This window comes from Ruditapes philippinarum, unplaced genomic scaffold, assembly GCF_026571515.1.
Source record: "Ruditapes philippinarum isolate M1 unplaced genomic scaffold, ASM2657151v2 ctg2566_1_1_1_1, whole genome shotgun sequence".
In the NCBI taxonomy this organism is placed as follows: Eukaryota; Metazoa; Mollusca; class Bivalvia; order Venerida; family Veneridae; genus Ruditapes; species Ruditapes philippinarum.
In genome coordinates this window covers 110,957-131,735 of record NW_026856691.1, presented here as the reverse complement: position 1 = coordinate 131,735, position 20,779 = coordinate 110,957, and the positions used below count along the sequence as shown (strand labels likewise).

The 20,779-nt window shown below is 34.5% G+C and overlaps 2 protein-coding genes across 2 annotated transcripts; both read right to left on the bottom strand.

Moving 5' to 3' along the window:
• Window positions 1-1,962: 1,962 nt before the first annotated feature.
• LOC132747362 (uncharacterized) lies at window positions 1,963-4,860 on the bottom strand. The gene is made up of 3 exons (XM_060736714.1): window positions 4,751-4,860; window positions 3,911-4,071; window positions 1,963-2,605 (listed from the first exon to the last, which is right to left on the bottom strand). Exons 1-3 carry the CDS (start codon window positions 4,795-4,797, stop codon window positions 2,322-2,324), a joined length of 492 nt encoding a protein of 163 aa, XP_060592697.1. The 5' UTR covers window positions 4,798-4,860; the 3' UTR covers window positions 1,963-2,321.
• A 4,026-nt stretch (window positions 4,861-8,886) lies between these two features.
• Window positions 8,887-12,822, bottom strand: LOC132747361 (uncharacterized). The gene is made up of 3 exons (XM_060736713.1): window positions 12,714-12,822; window positions 11,103-11,263; window positions 8,887-9,535 (listed from the first exon to the last, which is right to left on the bottom strand). The coding sequence occupies exons 1-3, from the start codon at window positions 12,758-12,760 to the stop codon at window positions 9,252-9,254; spliced, it is 492 nt and encodes a 163-aa protein (XP_060592696.1). The 5' UTR covers window positions 12,761-12,822; the 3' UTR covers window positions 8,887-9,251.
• Window positions 12,823-20,779: the final 7,957 nt, after the last annotated feature.

Here is a 20,779-nt window from a genome sequence, read left to right as displayed (position 1 = left end):
TTTACCATCATACCATCGCGATTTCACTATCGTACAATCGTGTTTTCATCAGCGTGTCATCGTACCATTGCGTTTTCACCATCGTAACATTGTGCATGGCGGGTAAGGACGAAATAAAAATCAAAGCACAGAAGGCGCTGAATTTGTTTGGGTCTCAGAATGTCAGAAAGGTGAAGGTTGTGAGATTATAAATTTGTTTTTGTATAGTGCCACCAATGCTTTCCAGCGTTTTAATTTTAGTAGATTGGCTATAAGACTAATTGCAACACTGATATTCGATCCAATGTTTATTTGACTTAAACAATTTGAAAAAAAATGAGTTTGGGATTTGAACTCCAGACCTCTCGCTTCCTAAGCGGGCGCGCAAACCCCTCGGCCACGGTGAATTTACATGTTAACGGTCTGAAGAAAACCATATTATTCTAGTTAGGGTTTGTAACGACGCTAACTGTTGTTCAACACTTGTGTAAATAATCATGGCGCTTGCTATAGGCATGTATATCTATAAAGAATAAAACAATATTGGAAATCTTCGACCATTCGGGAATTATTTTGCTTGAAAATTAATCCGCCTGTCATGTGACCATATTTACGCAGTGATATCCCCTAAATTTCTCGGCCTAAGTGTTACATATAAAGGGAAGTAACCGCTTCAAAAAAGCGGACTACTTTCGGCACTTGCAATTAACAGCATTAGAGTTTGAAATTTCGCTACCATTATTTGTTTGGTCTGACTACCCAAACAAATAAAAATCACTATTGTCCAATCGGAACACCGTAATTTCAAGTATGATAAAGGCACTAGAAATATATCATTTGGATATTCTTATAAAATATATCTTGGAAAACAATGTTGATAAAGATCTTAGTGATTAAGAGTGAACATTTATATGATGAATAATAATATTTTGTTCTAGATTAATATGTATCTCACACTTGCCAACCACGTCTATATATATTTACTTAGTAATTTATTGTGAAGTGAGTTGAGGTCAGGGTGCCATGAGTAATGCTCTATGAGGGATGTTAAGTAAGTTAGGTCAGGGTGTTATGAGTAATGCTCTATGAGGGATGTTGCAGAATGCTATGAGTTATGTGAAGTAAGTTAGGTGAGGTTGTCCGGAGTAATGCTCTATGAGGGATGTTGCAGTATGCTATGAGTTATGTGAAGTAAGTTCGGTCAGGGTGTCCGGAGTAATGCTCTATGAGGGATGTTACAGTATGCTATGAGTTATGTGAAGTAAGTTAGGTCAGGGTGTCCGGAGTAATGCTCTATGAGGGATGTTACAGTATGCTATGAGTTATGTGAAGTAAGTTAGGCCAGGTTGTCCGGAGTAATGCTCTATGAGGGATGTTACAGTATGCTATGAGTTATATGAAGTAAGTTAGGTCAGGGTGTCCGGAGTAATGCTCTATGAGGGATGTTACAGTATGCTATGAGTTATGTGAAGTAAGTTAGGTCAGGTTGTCCGGAGTAATGCTCTATGAGGGATGTTACAGTATGCTATGAGTTATATGAAGTAAGTTAGGTCAGGGTGTCCGGAGTAATGCTCTATGAGGGATGTTACAGTATGCTATGAGTTATGTGAAGTAAGTTGAGGTCAGGGTGTCATGAATAATGCTCTATGAGGGATGTTACAGTATGCTATGAGTTATGTGAAGTAAGTTAGATCAGGTTGTCATGAGTAATGCTCTATGAGGGATGTTACAGTATTTTTCTACGAGGTATGTTTTTATTCTGGGTTTTTTTTTCAGTTTTTATATCAAAATGTTAGATAATTATAGTTATAGAAAAAAAACGACTTGAGAATAACTCCTGATAAGACATTCGACCATGTCCTTACCCTTTCTTACTAGTTGCGGTAAAAGGTATATACATTTTTAAAAAATAAATTCCATATAAGTTGAACGATGGCTGACATACCATTAGCATAAAATATAAACTCAACAAAATTCTACCAGCCTATAAATTTTTATTTCGTTTTCTTTCGGCTGGGGAGCTCAAATATTAAAAAATCAAGTCAGGTGACTCTCATATCAGCTGTTACTTCTGACAGTACCACTTTCAGTTTAAACTCACACCACTGTTCATCTCATATGCACTTCTTCATTATCCGTCATGTACAGACTCAATTAAACCGAGTCTGCAATTTTCATGTAATTTTGTTGTTTTTAATGCGTCCGTGGAATCACTCTTTTTCCAGATTTTTGAAAGTGACAACCTGTCAAGTGACGCCATGTCTCTTACTAAAACTATCAAATGGCGTTTGCTTTTAGCATTTTTGTTTATTTTATTTTTTTGTCTTTTTTTATCACTCAATTTAGTATCGCTTCTCTCCCTTTTTCCTCCATCCGCCACGGCGCTTAACTGGAACGACCTTGACCTCGGCACTGTCGTCTGCAACATTGCTGACCTCCAGCCTCTTGATGATTCCATAACGCTTTGGAAAGGAAGCGGCGATCTCGGCCGAGATTTCATCAATCAGCTGCTCGGCTGCCTTAATTCCATCTAATGCTTCAACTGATAATGAAACTGCAGGTTCTGGTGGCGAAGACGATGTGTCGGCCATTTTCTTCAACTGTGCCTCTATGTATAGAGCCATACCTGGAAAGAAGCAGACGGAAATATTGTTATTCATTTCAGTGGTGTACACATAACAAATAATAAAAATATTATTTGTTTAAATTGATGAGATTCTTTAACATTTCTGTCTGTTTCAGACATTTTTTGTCTCTTACATTGCAGCGTCTTTGATGCAGACGACATGTTTTGTTTGTAAAATTTATATAAAATAAATCACTAGATCTATGAAGTTATGACATAATTGGCATGACATGTTTATTTTTTCCGTTGTTTTTATCACACATCCGTGCCGGTTTTGCGACTCCGTAAATATGGTATTGCACGGCCGTGCATATATTTTGACGTGACGTCATTAGCGTTATACAAACATAGTGTAAAGACGCGCTATACTAAAGGCGCGTCAATGAAAAATGTCTCTTATTTCACTTTAATACGTCTTTATTTTGGGTATGTGATAAACAGAATATTAAATTCGTGTAAGTTCATAACTGAATTTATCACACACCCGTGCCGATTTTGCGACTCCGTAAATATGGTATTGCACGGCCGTGCATATATTTTGACGTGACGTCATTAGCGTTATACAAACATAGTGTACAGACGCGCTAAATGTTAGCGTTTTACTATAAGCGTGAATGAAAAATGACTCTTATTTCACTTAAAACGGTCTTTATTTTGGGTATGTGATAAATAGAATATTAAATTCGTGTAAGTTCATTACTGAATTTATTGCACTCGTTGAATAAAATAATATAATGCTCGCCAGAGGCTCGCATAATATAATTTTATTCAACTCGTGCAATAAATTCAGTATTGAACTTACACTCATTCAATATCCTCTATTTCTGGTTTACGTTCCTGGCTAAATGAGTAATATTTAGCTGTTGACTTTTTTGCTAAAGAAAAAAAAAGTGAAATATTATTCAAGAGTTGATTTTCCATATAACTGGTGAAATTCCACAAAAGATGTTTTTTCCCTTCAAATGATAGAAACAAAGATTTATAAATGCACGAGTCATTGTAACAGAAACTGCGGAAATAGCCGGGGAAATCAGTCAGGTTTTAACTTTTTGTTCGTTCCCGCGCTGACGGGTCAATTATGGCACAAAATAGCGGGTTATTACTACATGAATAGTTATTTACTTTTGAAGGATTTGCAAATCAAAAAATTCAGGCTTATCTGTTTGGTGGTTACAATTAACTGTACATAACGGAGACTAACCTTTTACAGAAATCACCTCTTCATGTAGGTTAGTGTATTATGAAATGTTAATATGTATTCTGTATTTACTTTTACTTCAAAAGAAACACGAATGAAATAAATACCCAATTCAATTTTTCTTTTCCTATCTTGCCATTTCTTGACCTTTAATAAAAACGTTCTTGGAAATAGTGGAACCACAGCCACCATCTTCCTTGGTCGCTTTGCTGGGGGTAGCGATTCCTCACCAGGGCTTTCGGAACGCTTTCTCTTTCTGGATGCATGTCTGCAAATAAGAAATTTATAGTCTACACTATTTCTTTCCGCTAATTCGATTTTAGTCACTATTTGAATTTCAACACATCTATGTAGGTAGATGACTATTTCTTAAAATTGTAAAGTTCCCAATGTTGTTGTTACTGATTTGATCAACAAGATAATGTCTCTAGATTAATAACAAATATGTTCCCGTACATGTATAGCATGCGAAAGAAATTAGTCTAGATCTGGTTTATATAGTAAAATGAATGAATCAGTTCGGAAAAATTAAACTCATTTGATGTAGAATAATGATATTTATTATGTATAAATGTATAACCGTATATAAAAGACGGGTGTCAGAAAGCACGAGTATTGTGGAATTTCATTTCCTATTCTAGATAATACGCGTATATAAACAGAGATAAATTATTGTAAGCCAATTCATGTTACTGCAAAATTTGTCAAGTTTAAAGCTCTAATCAATATAATAATAGAGGTCTACATGTTTATTTATATTACATGTATCTATTATAACTTTATTCAGTTACTTACAACTGTTGCCACATATAGACCTTCTAAGGTTATTTTTGATCGGGTTCGATTTCGTTTTGTCAGCGTATTCAAGATCGTAATACTACCAAATATGAAATATACCTACTAGCTATAGATGATCGCCAGGTACTGTAAATTATATAGGTACTTACTTTAACATGTCCTGAAGACGTTCTACGCTTTGTGTTGTTTTCTTCATTACAAATTGTCGTCTGCTAGAAAATCGTCGTCTGCTTTTAAAGATTGCTGTATCTGTTTTGACGTTGTTAGCCAAAGTAACAACAACGTTATGACGACATCGACAGTTACGTCACAATGTAAAGACGTCATTGACGTTAGTAGACTAAAGGGTACACACATTCTTTTACTTTTGGACCGTACACCGCTTTTCATGGAATGGCACTGACGTGTCACATTGAAGGTTCCATGATAACTCCATAATGAACACATCTGCGGATGTTTCAAAATTCAAAATTTTATCATTTTCATGTTTGAATGTAGAATTCTGCTTAAGCCGGTGATGGGGGCGTGGACCGGACCTTGCACTTTCCAGTACGCTCAATCAAACCGAGTCTGCTACAGTTTTCATTTTTGTCGTTTCGTGCGTTCTTTAGGGATAATGTTTTTCTCTATCTTATAAATAATAATGTTGTTAACAGTGTTTTGAAGTTATAGTGAAGTGTTTCTAAGTGGAATACATTCACAATAGATGATTTATCCGCTTAGCTCAACAGGAAGAGTATCGGATTAGTAATCCAGGGGGCGCTGGTCCGATCCTTGGGCAGGGTGAAATTTCTCCGTGAAAATTAACAGACGACATCGAGTGTAATGTTTATTTGTTTCTCATCGCCGATTAAAAATCATGTTTGTTTTTTCTTCTTCTTCTTCTTTTTCTTCTTTTTCTTCTTCCTCTTCTTCTTCTTTTCCCTTCTATACTTCATTTTCTCAAAATCTATTTGCATTCTGTTTGTTTTTGTTATATTTGGCACATGTATATGTTTTCTAAGTCATTGAAACGTAAATTATATAAAAAAAATCAGTTAACATTGTTAAATACTATTTAAACTAGAGAACATGTACATGCAGCCATTCATCTTTATTTTTCTTTCTTACATAAAATCATTTTTTAAAGCCAAGTACTATACACGTGTGAGTTTTGTTACTTCTATCCAAATGATAGTCATTCTTGTAAAATATGTTAATGTAATTTATTGCATCAGGGAAGACCCTTTGCTAATATTGAGAGAACATGTGGGTCAACCATTTTGCCAAATATTTCATGTCATTTTGTAACTGTTTACGTGTATGTATATGTCTCTCTTTTTTTGGCAATAAAATATTTTTAAATCAAAAATCATGTTTATTAGTAGACGGTTACAATCGGAACATCCTCGGCTATTATCTATGATATGTATATATAGAAGACTGACGAAAAGGGCCGAATAGTTGCGATTGAGACGGTTATTGGCGAAGAGATTGGTTATTATCATAACATTACATTGATTTCTGTTGATGAAGTGCAAGCATGATAAATTTAGCTTTATCATACATATTGAAATAAAATTAAGAAAATGGAATATTTTTACTAAAATATTACACTGATAAACTTTAAATCGAATAGATTTTTTGAATATTAAAGTCTCTCTTACGTTTGACTAAAACATTTTGGGACAATTTCATATTGATATTACCCTTGGCATATTACTGCGCGAGTCATGAACCTGAGTGGATCGTGACAGATTTGTTGTTGTTGCAGAAACGCATATTAAAATTAAAAGCATGATAAATAGAATACATGTAAATAACAAGTTTCTGATATTATAAAAATAGCCTCGCCCTTCTCTTTTTCTAAGCCTTGCCTGATAAATTTTGTGAATTTTTGTTCATTTTTATGACAGCCACACTTTATCCTTGCATATCGTGGCTACTTCCTTAACAAAGAAACTTAAAAAAAATAGTTGCCTTGAATGGGATTTGAACACACTAAACGAGAGCGTTACCCCTGCACTACGGAGAAGTTATACGAAGCAAGCCTGATAAAAATCAAGTAATATTAAATGTAGAATTTCCATTGCATTTCGGGTTTGTAATCCTTATTAATTTCGAGGTATTGTGTTCACGATAAACCTTTTGTTTAACATTGATGTAAAGTATTTAGCAAAAAATCTTCTCGCCAAAACAGTCCGACATGTATATATTCCACTACTCGACAGTCAGATTTATTTGTGAAATACGCTCTGATCGACATCGCTAAGAATAGCATTTTCATTAATTAAAATCATATTCATCCGCGTAATTTGTGAATGTGCATTTATTGACAATTCTATAACCCAAAGCTACTTTTAAACTTTGAATGCGTTGTAATTTGTTGGATACTTGCAACAAAATAAAAATATTTCTTTCTTTTAAATCGCTAGTTTTAAGCTGTGTTAAGAACTACTTGTTGTTAGGTTTGTCGTGAAACTGCTGTGTCAGAGATTGAATGTTAGCTTTGTATTTCCTGATCTTCGATCAGAAAATACAAAAAGAAAAGAAAAAAATGAACAAACTGGTGGAAAATCAACGCCTTAATGAATTGCAATAGCTTAGCCATTTTTATCTCTGTATACCTTTTCAAACAATTATTTATTCCCTGAACACTTGAATTCAAGAAATATACACACTTGCAAACGCTATCCTATTATAAAAGTTGGACCGTATTGTACGTCATAATATTTAAGATGTTTGCATTTCATCTATACGTATTTTTATATACATGCACCAAAACAGGATATTCTTCTAGTGACTTTTGTATGTATATCTATCTTTAGAATAGTTTCAAGATATTTCAATCCCGTTTTGTTTTCATTTCAGATTTTAATCAAACAAAAAAGTTAAAACTTAAGTTATCAGGCATGATATATTTCAAGTACGAAAGACGTGTTCAACACCTTAAACAAACACCTCACAGTGATTTCATTGATTACTCTCAAGTCTGTGTGGGGGACCACAGCGCCTTTGCTCCTGATCTCCTCGGCTTTTTTGCTCCGCAATAGACCTCTGACACAATAAGAAGGTGACATATTGGAACTACTTTATTCACATGATTCCGCCATTTTGTTTGGTTATGTTATGCTTTAAGTTGTAAAATATCAAAATTTTGTCATTATTTATAATTGTTGTAGTTATATTCATGCAGATTTTTATCTAAATAAATTCCTTGTATATTAGGCCCGACATTCAGTCGGTATATACAAGAATTCAACTCTTAGCCATCTTTTTTCGTGTGTGTGTGTGTGTGTGTGTGTGTGTGTGTGTGTGTGTGTGTGCGTGCGTGCGTGCACGTGCGTGTGTGTGTGTGTGTGTGTTTTTTTGCACAATCATTTAATGAAAGAAACTTAAAGTGATGAAGTTTGAATTTAAATATATGCAACTAAACAGAGGTGACCTTTCTGATGTACTGACTTAAACAAAAATTCTACTGCCGGCATATAAATATTTAACTTGTTTTAAACTTATGATAGCTCTAGAGAAGGTTAAGTTAACCCTAGGCATGCTAAGAATATTTTTGTCGTCTGCTAAAATGTCGTCTGCATTTTTTAAACCATCCGCAGCGGTTCACAAGTGAAATTAGATTTTTTTTTAACTTTTAAATTCCGTACTTAACAGGGCAAGTAACCGCTGCGGAGGGTTTAAAAAAGCAGCTGACACTTTAGCAGACGACAAAAATATTCTTAGCATGCCAAGGATTAACCTATGTAATAAGCCAAAAATGTTAGGAAAAATGATGAAATATTTGTCTCCTTGAAACATTAACTCTGATTACTTATATAGGTAGTAAGAAAAGGAAGAAATATATTCCGTAAAGATGCATGTAATATATCGTAAATAGTAAAGTAAGTAGAATTCAGGGTGCCATGAGCAATGCTCTATGAGATTTGTTATACAGCATGCTATGAGTATAGTTAAGAAATCTGAACACAGGGTGTCATGAGTATTGCTATTAGTTAGGTTCATTATGCTATGAGTGAAGTGAGTTGAGCCAATGATGTCATGAGTATTTCTCTACGAGATAAGTTTTTATTCTGTGTTTTTAGTCTATTTTTATATCGAAATGATAGATAATTTTCCAGTTATAGAAAAAAAAACGACTTGAAAATAACTCCTGATAAGACATTCGACCATGTCCTTACCCTTTCTTACTAGTTGCGGTAAAAGGTATATACATTTTTTAAAAATAAATTCCATATAAGTTGAACGATGGCTGGCATACCATTGGCATAATATATATAACTCAACAAAATTCTACCAGCCTATACATTTTTATTTCGTTTTCTTTCGGCTGGGGAGCTCAAATATTAAAAAAATCAAGTCAGGTGACTCTCATCTCAACTGTTACTTCTGAAAGTCCCACTTTCTGTTTAAACTCACACCAGTGTTCATCTCATATGCACTTCTTCATTATCCCTCATGTACAGACTCAATCAAACCGAGTCTGCAATTTTCATGTAATTTTGTTGTTTTTAATGCGTCCGAGGAATCACTCTTTTTCCAGATTTTTGAAAGTGACAACCTGTCCAGTGACGCCATGTCTCTTACTGAAACTATCAAATGGCGTTTGCTTTTAGCATTTTTGTTTATTTTATTTTTTCTTTTGTCTTTGTATCACTCAATTTAGTATCGCTTTTCTCCCTTTTTCCTCCATCCGCCACGGCGCTTAACTGGAACGACCTTGACCTCGACACTGTCGTCTGCAACATTGCTGACCTCCAGCCTCTTGATGATTCCGTAACGCTTTGGAAAGGAAGCGGCGATCTCGACCGAGATTTCATCAATCAGCTGCTCGGCTGCCTTAATTCCCTCTAATGCTTCAACTGATAATGAAACTGCAGGTTCTGGTGGCGAAGACGATGTGTCGGCCATTTTCTTCAACTTTGCGTCTATGTATAGAGCCATACCTGTAAAGAAGCAGACGAAAATATTGTTATTCATTTCAGTAGTGTTTACATAACAAATAATAAAATATTATTTGTTTTAATTGATGAGATTCTTTAACATTTCTGTCTGTTTCAGACATTGTGTTGTTTCTTACATTGCAGCGTCTTTGATGCAGACGACATGTTTTGTTTGTAAAATTATATAAATCAAAGGGCTGCAGCTCTATGGTATTTTCTGATCTTTGCAATCTAAATCATACTGACTATCTGTATGTACTTTCCTGTATAAGTTTATTTTTATATACTATTATTCATCTTACGCAGCGACAGCGTTTTGATTTTCTTCTATAACAGTTTGAGATTTACATATGGAATTTTGCATGAAAAAAAAAAATAGAATTGCCTCGACTAGAATTTGAACCATAGGCCTCTCACACCCTCAACGAGACCGCTTACCTCTGCACCACGGCGAAGTTATACATATGAACCTTGAATAAAAACGAATACATTATGTAATTCTAAATTGAGAATTTCCATTTCGTGTTTGTAATCCTTATTAATTTCGAGGTATTTTGTTCACGATAAACGTGTTGTTTAACACTGATGAAAATAATTTATCGAAAATCTTCTCGCCAAAACAGTCCGACATGTATATATTCCACTAATCGACAGTCAGGTTTATTTGTGTACTACGCTCTGGAGTATTCGGTAATCGGCATAGCTAAAAATAGCATTTTCATTGATTAAAATGATATTCATGATAATCCGAAGCTTTACGGAAATAGCCGAACATTTTTCATTGGGTAAAAAAGATATTCATCCGCGAAATTTGTGATTGTAACCTCATATTTCTGTTGACTAATCTAAACTTTTAATGCACTGTAATTCGTTAAATGCCTAAATTAAAAATTATTCTTTCTTTTAAATTGCTGGTTTTTAAGCAGTTTTGAGTGAGAACTACTTTGCGTTGTTAGGACTGTTAGGAAATTTTGTGTTAGACCGTGGATGTTAGCTATGTATTTACTGATCTTACGATCAGAAAATACAAAAATCACTAGATCTATGAAGTAATGGCATAAATGGCATGACATGTTTATTTTTTCCGTTGTTTTTTTCTGGTTTACGTTCCTGGCTTAATGAGCTTTATTTAGCTGTTGACTTTTTTGCTGAGAAATAAAAAGATGGAAATATAATTCAAGAGTTGTTTTTCCATATAACTGGTGAATTTCCAAAAAAGATGGTTTTCTTTTCCTTCAAATGATAGAAACAGAGTCTAGATTTATAAATGCACGAGTCATTGTAACAGAAACTGCGGAAATAGCCGGGGAAATCAGTCAGGTTTTAACTTTTTGTTCGTGGGTCAATTATGGCACAAAAATAGCGGGTTATTACTACATGAATATCCAGTTATTTACTTAATTTACTTAAAATCAAAAAATTCAGGCTTAGCTGTTTGGTGGTTAACTGTACATAACGGAGACTAACTTTTTACAGAAATCACCTCTTCATGCAGGTTAGTGTATTATGAAATATCAATATGTATTTTGTATTTACTTTTACTTCAAAAGAAACACAATGAAGTAATTACCTAATTCAATTTTTCTTTTCCTATCTTGCCATTTCTTGACCTTTAATAAAAACGTTCTTGGAAATAGTGGAACCACAGCCACCATCTTCCTTGGACGCTTTGCTGGGGGTAGCGATTCCTCACCAGGGCTTTCGGAACGCTTCCTTTTTCTGGATGCATGTCTGCAAATAAGAAATTTATTGTCTACACTATTTCTTTCCGTTAATTGTGTAAATATTTGATTTTAGTCACTATTTGAATTTCAACACATCTATGTAGGTAGATGACTATTTCTTAAAATTGTAAAGTTCCCAATGTTGTTGTTAACAAGATAATGTCTCTAGATTAATAACAAATATGTTCCCGTACATAGCATGTGAAAAAATAAGCCTAGATCTGGTTTATATAGTAAAATGAATGAATCAGTTTCATTTGATGTAGAATAATGATATTTATTATGTATAAATGTATAACCGTATATACAAGACGGGTCTCAGAACGCACGAGTATTGTGGAATTTCATTTCCTATTCTAGATAATACGCGTATATAAAGCAAAAAATACAAAACAGAGATAAATTATTGTAAGCCATGTTACAAGTTTAAAGCTCTAATCAATATAATAATAGAGGTCTACATGTTTATTTATATTACATGTATCTATTATATAGAGAATAATAGGTTGGTGCCGTGGATTGAGAAAGTTTATCTGGCGAGGCGGAGGAATTTATTGGGTGAGCCGAAGGCGAACCCAATAAATTCCGGAGCAGAGCCAGATAAACTTTCTCCATCCCCGGCACCAATCTATTATTCTATTTATCCTGTCACCGTTTTTTTTAAAAGAATTTTATTAGGCAAACTACCTTTTATCACACTATCGGAAATGTTTCTATATTAAACAAAGAAGGCCCGAAGCGTGCATTATTCTACAACAATGCACTCGCCGTTCTTATTATCTCCCTGTGTATTTTCACATTGAGGGCGCCATCTTGTTTGAAAAATGTGATAAATAAAAACAATTTTTTGTCGAATTTTGTTGTGAAAACTATCTAGAATGAAAGAAAATGGTCTAACTAAGAAAATGAATTCGAACACCAATATCTTTTATTCAGTCGTTAACGCTGTACAGACGTTTAAAGTATTGTTTACGTGACGTCACAATGTAGCGCCAAACAGCACGTGCAAAACAATCAAATCAAGTACGCTATTTTAATGTCGCAAACGAGTTAAGTTTTACATTTATTTCACTTTAAATAATTTTATTTCGCTTGAAAAATTATAGAGTGAAATAAAATAAACAAACAAAGTTTTATCAACGTTTCCAAAATTCGTAATTCTACACACAGAAGATTTAACGACAGTTTTTATATTTTTTCTTGAAAAGTAGTCCGGCAAACATGCATACCACGTGATCAAGTGCCGTAGATCAGTAAAAATAAACGGCACCTTGTTATCGGGCCGAAATTGATACAAGTGACAGGATAAAACTTTATTCAGTTACTTACAACTGTTGCCACATAGACCTTCTAAGGTTATTTTTGATCGGGTTCGATTTCGTTTTGTCAGCGTATTTAAGATCGTAATACTACCAAATATGAAATATATCTACTAGCCATAGATGATAGGTACTTACTTTAACACATCCTGAAGACGTTCTACGCTTTGTGTTGTTTTCTTCATTATAAATGGTCGTCTGCTAGAAAATCGCCGTCTGCTTTTAAAGATTGCTGTATCTGTTTTGACGTTGTTAGCCAAAGTAACAACGACGTTATGACGACATTGACAGTTACGTCACAATGTAAAGACGTCATTGACGTTAGTAGACTAAAGGGTACACACATTTTTTTACTTTTGGACCGTACGCCGCTTTTCATGGAATGGCACTGACGTGTCACATTGAAGGTTCCATGATAACCCCATACTGAACACATCTGCGGATGTTTTAAAATTCAAAATTTTACCATTTTCATGTTTGAATGTAGAATTCTGCTTAAGCCGGTGATGGGGGCGTGGACGGTATACCTTGCGCTTTCCAGTACGCTCAATCAAACCGATTCTGCAACAGTTTTCATTTTTGTCGTTTCGAATACTATTTTTCTCTATCTTATAAATAATAATGTTGTGTTTTGAAGCTATAGTGAAGTGTGTCTAAGTGGAATGCTGTCATAATAGATGATTTATCCGCTAAGCTCAACAGGAAGAGCGTCGGATTAGTAATCCAGGGGGCGCTGGTCCGATCCTTGGGCAGGGTGTAATTTCTCCGTGAAAATTAACAGACGACATCGAGTGTAATGTTTATTTGTTTCTCATCGCCGATTAAAAATCATGTTTTTTCTTCTTTTTCTTCTTCATTTTCTTTTTCTTTTCCCTTCTATATTTAATTTTCTTAAAATCTATTTGCATTCTGTTTGTTTTTGTTATATTTGGCAAATGTTTTTTTCTAAGTCTGCCACCACAAGTGAAATTAGATTTTTTTTTAACTTTTAAATTCCGTACTTAACATGGCAAGTAACCGCTGCGCAGGGTTTAAAAAATGCAGATGACATTTTAGCAGACGACAAAAATATTCTTATCATGCCAAGGTAACCTATGTAATAAGCCAAAAATGTTAGGAAAAATGATGAAATATTTGTCTCCTTGGAACATTAACTCTTATTACTTATATAGGAAGTAAGAAAATGTAGACATATATTCAGTAAAGATGCATGTAATATATTGGAAATGAAATTAAAAATGACAACAAGATGGGAGAAGGTGTGTGTGTGGGGGGGGGGGAGGTTGTAATTGCTATGTGAAAAGCAATACCATTTAATATTTATTAAGACAAACGTTGCTATGTTCTGGTAATTTTCACTCATTATGAAATTACTCCGCAGATAAACACACCATTCAACCCCACCGCAACATAGTAAATGATATGATATTCATTGAAACGAAGTTTTTTTATAAGTTTATTTATAATTCATCCACAATTCTGAGACCCATGTGGCAAAAACATATTTATAACATAAACCCCGGCGCAGGAGTGTTATAAAGCCATTGACGTAACGTCATTTGCGCTATTTATAATACTGCACGTTTGTACGGGTAATCATGACGTTTATATAGTTTTTACGTTTGTCACGTCACTTTTCACTGGATTATCGTGACGTTTATATAGTTTTTTTAGCTCACCTGTCACAAAGTGACAGGGTGAGCTTTTGTGACGCTTTTCGTCCGGCGTCCGTCCGTCGTCCGTCGTCCGTCCGTCGTCCGTCGTCCGTCGTCCGTAAACTTTTACTTTAAATGACATCTCCTCATAAACCACTAGGCCAATTTCATCCAAACTTCACAGGAATGTTCCTTTGGTGGTCACCTTTAAAAATTGTTCAAAGAATTTAATTCCATGCAGAACTCTGGTTGCCATGGCAACCGAAAGAAAAAACTTTAAATATCTTCTTTTAAAAAACCCTAAGAGCTAGAGCTTAGATATTTGGCATGAAACATCTTCTAGTGAGTGTCTACCAAGTTTGTTCAAATAAAAGCCCTGGGGTCAAAATTGGCCCCTCCCCAGGGGGGTCATTGATTTTCCCTATATGCATATAGTAAAAACTTAAAAAAATCTTCTTTTAAAGAACCCAAAGAGCTAGAGCTAAGATATTTAGCATGAAACATGTTCTAATAGATGTCTACCAAGTTTGTTCAAATAAAATCCCTGGGGTCAAAATTGGCCCCGCCCTAGGGGGTCATTGATTTTCCCTATATGCATATAGTAAAAACTTAAAAATCTTCTTTTAAAGTACTCAAAGAGCTAGAGCTAAGATATTTAGCATCAAACATGTTCTAATAGGTGTCTACCAAGTTTGTTCAAATAAAAACCCTGGGGTCTAAATTGGCCCTGCCCCGGGGGTCATTGATTTTCCTTATACGTCCTTATACGTGTATAGCAAAAACTTAAAATAGTCTTTGAAAAAACCCAAATAGCTAGAGTTTAGATATTAAGCATGAAACATCTTCTAGTAAGTGGCTACAAAGTTTGTTCAAATAAAAGCCCTGTGGTCAAAACTGGCTCCGCCCCAGGGGTGTCATTGTTTTTAACTATATGTGTATAGTAAAAACTTAAAAATCTTCTTTTAAAAAGCCCAATGAGCTAGAGCTTAGATGTTTAGCATGAAACATCTTCTTATGGGTGTCTACCAAGTTTGTTCAAATAAAAGCCCTTGGGTCAAAATTGGCCCCGCCCCGGGGGTCATTGATTTTCCTTATATGTGTATAGCAAAAACTTAAAAAATCTTCTTTGAAAAAACCCAAATAGCTAGAGTTTAGACATTAAGCATGAAACATCTTCTAGTGAGTGTCTACAAAGTTTGTTCAGATAAAAGCCCTGGGGCCAAAATTGGCCCCGCCCCGGGGGTCATTGATTTTCCTTATATGTGTATAGCAAAAACTTAAAATAGTCTTTGAAAAAACCCAAATAGCTAGAGTTTAGATATTAAGCATGAAACATCTTCTAGTAAGTGGCTACAAAGTTTGTTCAAATAAAAGCCCTGTGGTCAAAACTGGCCCCGCCCCAGGGGTGTCATTGTTTTTAACTATATGTGTATAGTAAAAACTTAAAAATCTTCTTTTAAAAAGCCCAATGAGCTAGAGCTTAGATGTTTAGCATGAAACATCTTCTTATGGGTGTGTGTGTGTGGGGGGGGGGGGCTATATACAGGTGAGCGACCTCAGGGCCATCATGGCCCTCTTGTTTTATAAAACTGAAGGTTTGTAACGTCGCTTTTCATTGGATAATCGTGACGTTTATATAGTTTTATATTCACGACTGCTGTCGATTCATGAAGAAATCTTGCTTTTTTCTCTAATAAATGATGCTTGCTGTATTATAAATTCGTTATCAAGATTGTTGACAGGTTATATGGCCGTATATAAGCGTCTGTTTGCAATATAACCCTCGCCTAGCGGCTTGGGTTATATTTACAAACAGCCGTTTATATAGGGCCATATAACGTGTCAAAAATCTTTATAACTAATAATATACACGGCTGCTGTCGATTTATGAAGAAATCGCGCTTTAATCATCTAAAAATGATTCTTGCTGTATAATAAATTCGTTATAAAGATTTATGACCGGTTATATGGCCGTAAATAAACGGTTGTTTGCAATATAACCATCGCCAGGCGGCTCGGGTTATATTTACAAACAACCGTTTATGTAAGGCCATATAACCTGTCAAAAATCTTAATAACTAATAATATACACGGCTGCTGTCAATTTTCAAAAAAATCTCGCTTTTTTTCCTCAACAAGGGAAGCTTGCTGTATTATAAATTCGTTATAAATATTCCTGACAGGTTAAATGACCGTATATTAACGGTTGTTTGCAATATAACCCTCGCCTAACAACCGTTAATATAGGACCACGTAACCTGTCAAACATCTTTATAACTAATAATATAAACATAGCATAGCTTTAAAGGGCGCTAATGTTAGCGTTACACTGAAAATGACTCGTTTAATTAGAATATTATATTCGTTAATAAAACAATATTATGCTCGCCAGAGGCTCGCATAATATGATTTTATTAAACTCGTTTAATAAATTTAGTATTAAACCTACACTCATTCAATATCCTCTATTTATCGCATGGTTTGGAACTTTTCAAACTTTGTTCTTACAAACCCATTATACTCAGTACACTTCAATGAGCATTTAAAAACTGTATTGATATATAGCAGTACAGTTTTTTAATTGAAACTCGACTGCTATATAGCGGTTGAGTTTTTTCGCACCTTGTATATATCAATGTAGTTTTTTTCACAGAGGTTCCAATGGGGCAGTGGTAACGAACATTCCCAGTAGCAAAAAAAATGGAATCAATAAAATAAAATAAATAAATAAAATGAAAAATATAAACAAAAATAATTGATGAAATTAAATTTACTCTCATTTAATCAAAAGGTACATCCGCTGAATGAATTATTTCCACTAAAAAGCCCTTTAATCTTAAATCAATATTGGTAACAGTTTACAATCCGCCTCTTTGATGTCTTTTGTATATATTTTTTTGCGGCAGAGAAAACAACTTGAAAAAAACTGCCTTATCATAAATAACTGTAATGTAGCTAACGATTTATTTATTTAGTTATTTATTTCTATTACAAAAAAGAAAACATTATGCCATTGCGATAAAACAGTTATAGTATATACAAGAAAAGCATTGATGCAAAGCATCAAAGGGCGTCCAAGCAAGAAATGCAGCAAGTGAAGATGAACTAGTACACATATGATGACAAGATATTCTTATAAACTACCAGAAATGTATACCACTTATGAATGAGCGGACGAAAGACATTGTTCATTATGAACTTTGATTGGCATGCTAGAGATTAGAATATTACTTGTTATTTCTTTATGATCGTGGTTATTAATAGCAACGGATATACATGTATGCAATCATTTATAATCCATATGTGTAACGCATGATCAACACGTACCACACATTTGTCCCTTATTATGTACATGTTATCGCTATTAGCGAAGACCCCCTTAAGGTATCTGTTCACACTTTAAGTTAGTAAAAATATGACACTGGTTATATTACCATGTTGATCATGTTGAGCATAATTGTTTATTATACAATAATTGTAATATCTATTAATTTTAATTTAAAAAAATACAAATTTTATGAATATTGTTTTCTTTTATTCTTTTTTTGTGTTTTATGTGCTATTTTAATACTGAGTTTTTACTACTCTTTTTTATTAAAATTGTAAAATAAATTTTAAGAATTCAATTGTCATATTGACCGACGATTATAAATAAAAGCTTAACTGGAACAAGTCAGTAAATTATGGTTTATCTTTCAATACATAATATTGTTTATTCTTAAACCATGTACATGTACATTGTATTTTTCTTTATCATTTTTTAAATTATCGATCAATTGAATAATTCATAAAATCTAATTTGTAACTTTGAATAATTCCTCGGCATCTTTACTAAACACGGATAACAAATTGAATAATTAAATAAAATGTTTCAAAGTTGATAATGTCATTTTAATACCATAAAAAATGTACCTTTTTCTCAATTATTGTACATATCACGGATTTATATTACATATAAATCCGTGTACATATTTATTGTTTTTATCTCATATAGATAAAATGGTACATGCTATTGTTGTTTTTTTCCAATTGTAACGATATCAAACATCTACTCCAAAATCGGGAGAGACCGGACAATAAACGTGTGGTACTATTCGCCGGTCACTAGTAAATCCTGGTCAAAATAGACCGGGAGAGACCGGCATTTACCGATAGGAGTGATAAAAGATATATCTATAAATAGGTTTTTGGAATATTTAGGTCATCAACTGATCATTCTAGGATACATGTACAACAATAACATACCATGACATGATAACCGACTGTGTACTACAAAATGATAAATAAAAAACCCCGAAGAGCGCGATTTATTGACGGAAAAGGTTATTTCATTTGTAAATGTTTGCATTGCGAAAATTCATTGTAACATATCGCGACATTTCATTCTTATTTAATAATCAAGCACCCTCATACCGATCGGAATTTTCGGCTTTTATTATGACCGACTAAAAGGCTCGAGAAGTTGCTGTCGCCCTTTCACAAAATCTGATCTCATTCCATAAGAGCGCCGCGCTTCGGCGCGGACGCCAAAAACTCGTTAGTTACGAGGATATAACACTGGCTGGGCGACATCTCGGGATGTTTCTGCAAAAAATTGTCTCGGACTAACGGCCTCGCCATTTTTTAGCAGAAACATCCCTTCAGTTTTATATCCTCGTAACTAACTCGTTTCATGTACTATATCTATTACATATGGATACAAATATGTCGAGAAGCTACATGCATCACAAATACAAGTATCAATTCCATTTTATTTAGTTCCGCCCATATGATACGTCGCTTTTCATGGAAAGACACTACCGTGTCACAGCGAAGGTACCATAATAACCAAACATATGAACATAAAAATTATTTGCAAATGTTTCTAAATTCCAAATTTTACAATTTCAAGTTCAATGTTGAATATTGTTTAAGCCGGTGCTCACTAGCTATTTGCACTTTTCCATTATCGTCCTTGAACAGACTCAATCAAACTGAGTCTGCAACATTTTCAATTTTGTAGTTTTGTGCGTTCTTTGGGAATTCTTTATTACTTTCTATTTTACACATATTTAGGTTATTTTAAGTATATAAACAAGGTTTCAAATCCCCTATGGATTTGGTATACAGAAAAAAGCCTGCTATTTTACACATTGGTCACAAATATACACAAGTTCATCAAAATAGAAAACATTTTCCATAATTTCGTGACATTAGCAGTCAAAGATTACTGATTACTGATTTTATATGCATGTTTTCACGTGTCTTTGAGATTTACATATGTAATTAGAAATAAAATGTTTAGTGTTTTGAAATAATTCTTAAAAAGTGCGATTTTGGCATTTAAATAATGGGCACACCATTATGATAAGTTAATCCGAAAATAACATCTGTACCTTCCGCGATTTTTCTTCCTTTTTTGTATTTACCTTTTCAGTAAAAACTGGCTGTGATGTAAATTTGTATATAGATACAATATCCCTTAAAGTAACTCCACTGATGTACAAAAGTATATATAAAAATATAACATTCTACTTTTATAACATAGACATAGCAGAGAACATAAAACAAAAATATGTGCAAAACATAATTAGAAAACATACTCAGAATTTTGAAAATCTTATTTTTGTGCTAGCCGTTTACCAATTTGAGTGAAGAGCGTTGCAACGCTTTTCAATGTTTGGTCAATTTTATTATTATTATTCTGGAAAAACAGAGTGGGCGAATGATCTGAAATCTGAGTTCTCCAAGTATACCACAGAAATCCGTAACGTTTTCCAGCAAATCCGAGACAGTTATCATAAGAACTCCAAACAAGTTATCATAAGAACTCCATCCTTCGTGTAAAAGTTCCTCCCCGGTGTCACCGGCGTCGCCAATAATTATATACAAAAACATACCTTTTTTTGTTTCAAGATGGTGGCGTTTGCTTACATTGTGTAGGATACGACGCAATTTTGGTTTTTCATCCCTGTTATATATTCATTGGGAAATTGATAAAAATCAAAAACGCTTTTCTTAAAGCTGCGGTCTTACTTACTCCCGTCAGAGCCCAGGACCACCCCGGTAAGTTACCAGGATGATCCGGGACGATCCGGGGTGAAATTATTGTTGCGGTCACACTAACCCCGGCAGCAATACGGTAATTCCCAACTAACCACCCAGGATGCGCTCCGGACCATCCAGGCAGAGCCCAGGTGAAGCTACGGTTCATGCCGGTGCTTCCCCGGTCGTTCCCGGATGACGTTGGAAGAGCCCCGGTTGACCCAGCCAGAGCACGGGTCGATCCAGGCAGAGCCCCGGCAGAACCCGGGACGATCCAGTCAGAGCCCCGGTAGAACCCCGGTGGATTGAAAACGCGCGAAAATGATAACATTGATACATAATTTTTATTAAATATAATATCTATTGTTCCAGAATAGTAATTCATGATGATTTTCTGAAAAATCCTTAAGCTACAGTCTCACTTACATCCCGGCAGAGCCCCGGCAGAGCCCCGGTAGACGTCCGGGGTGATCCGGGAACGACCGGGGTACGACCGGGAACAACCGGAGTACATCCGTAACTCTG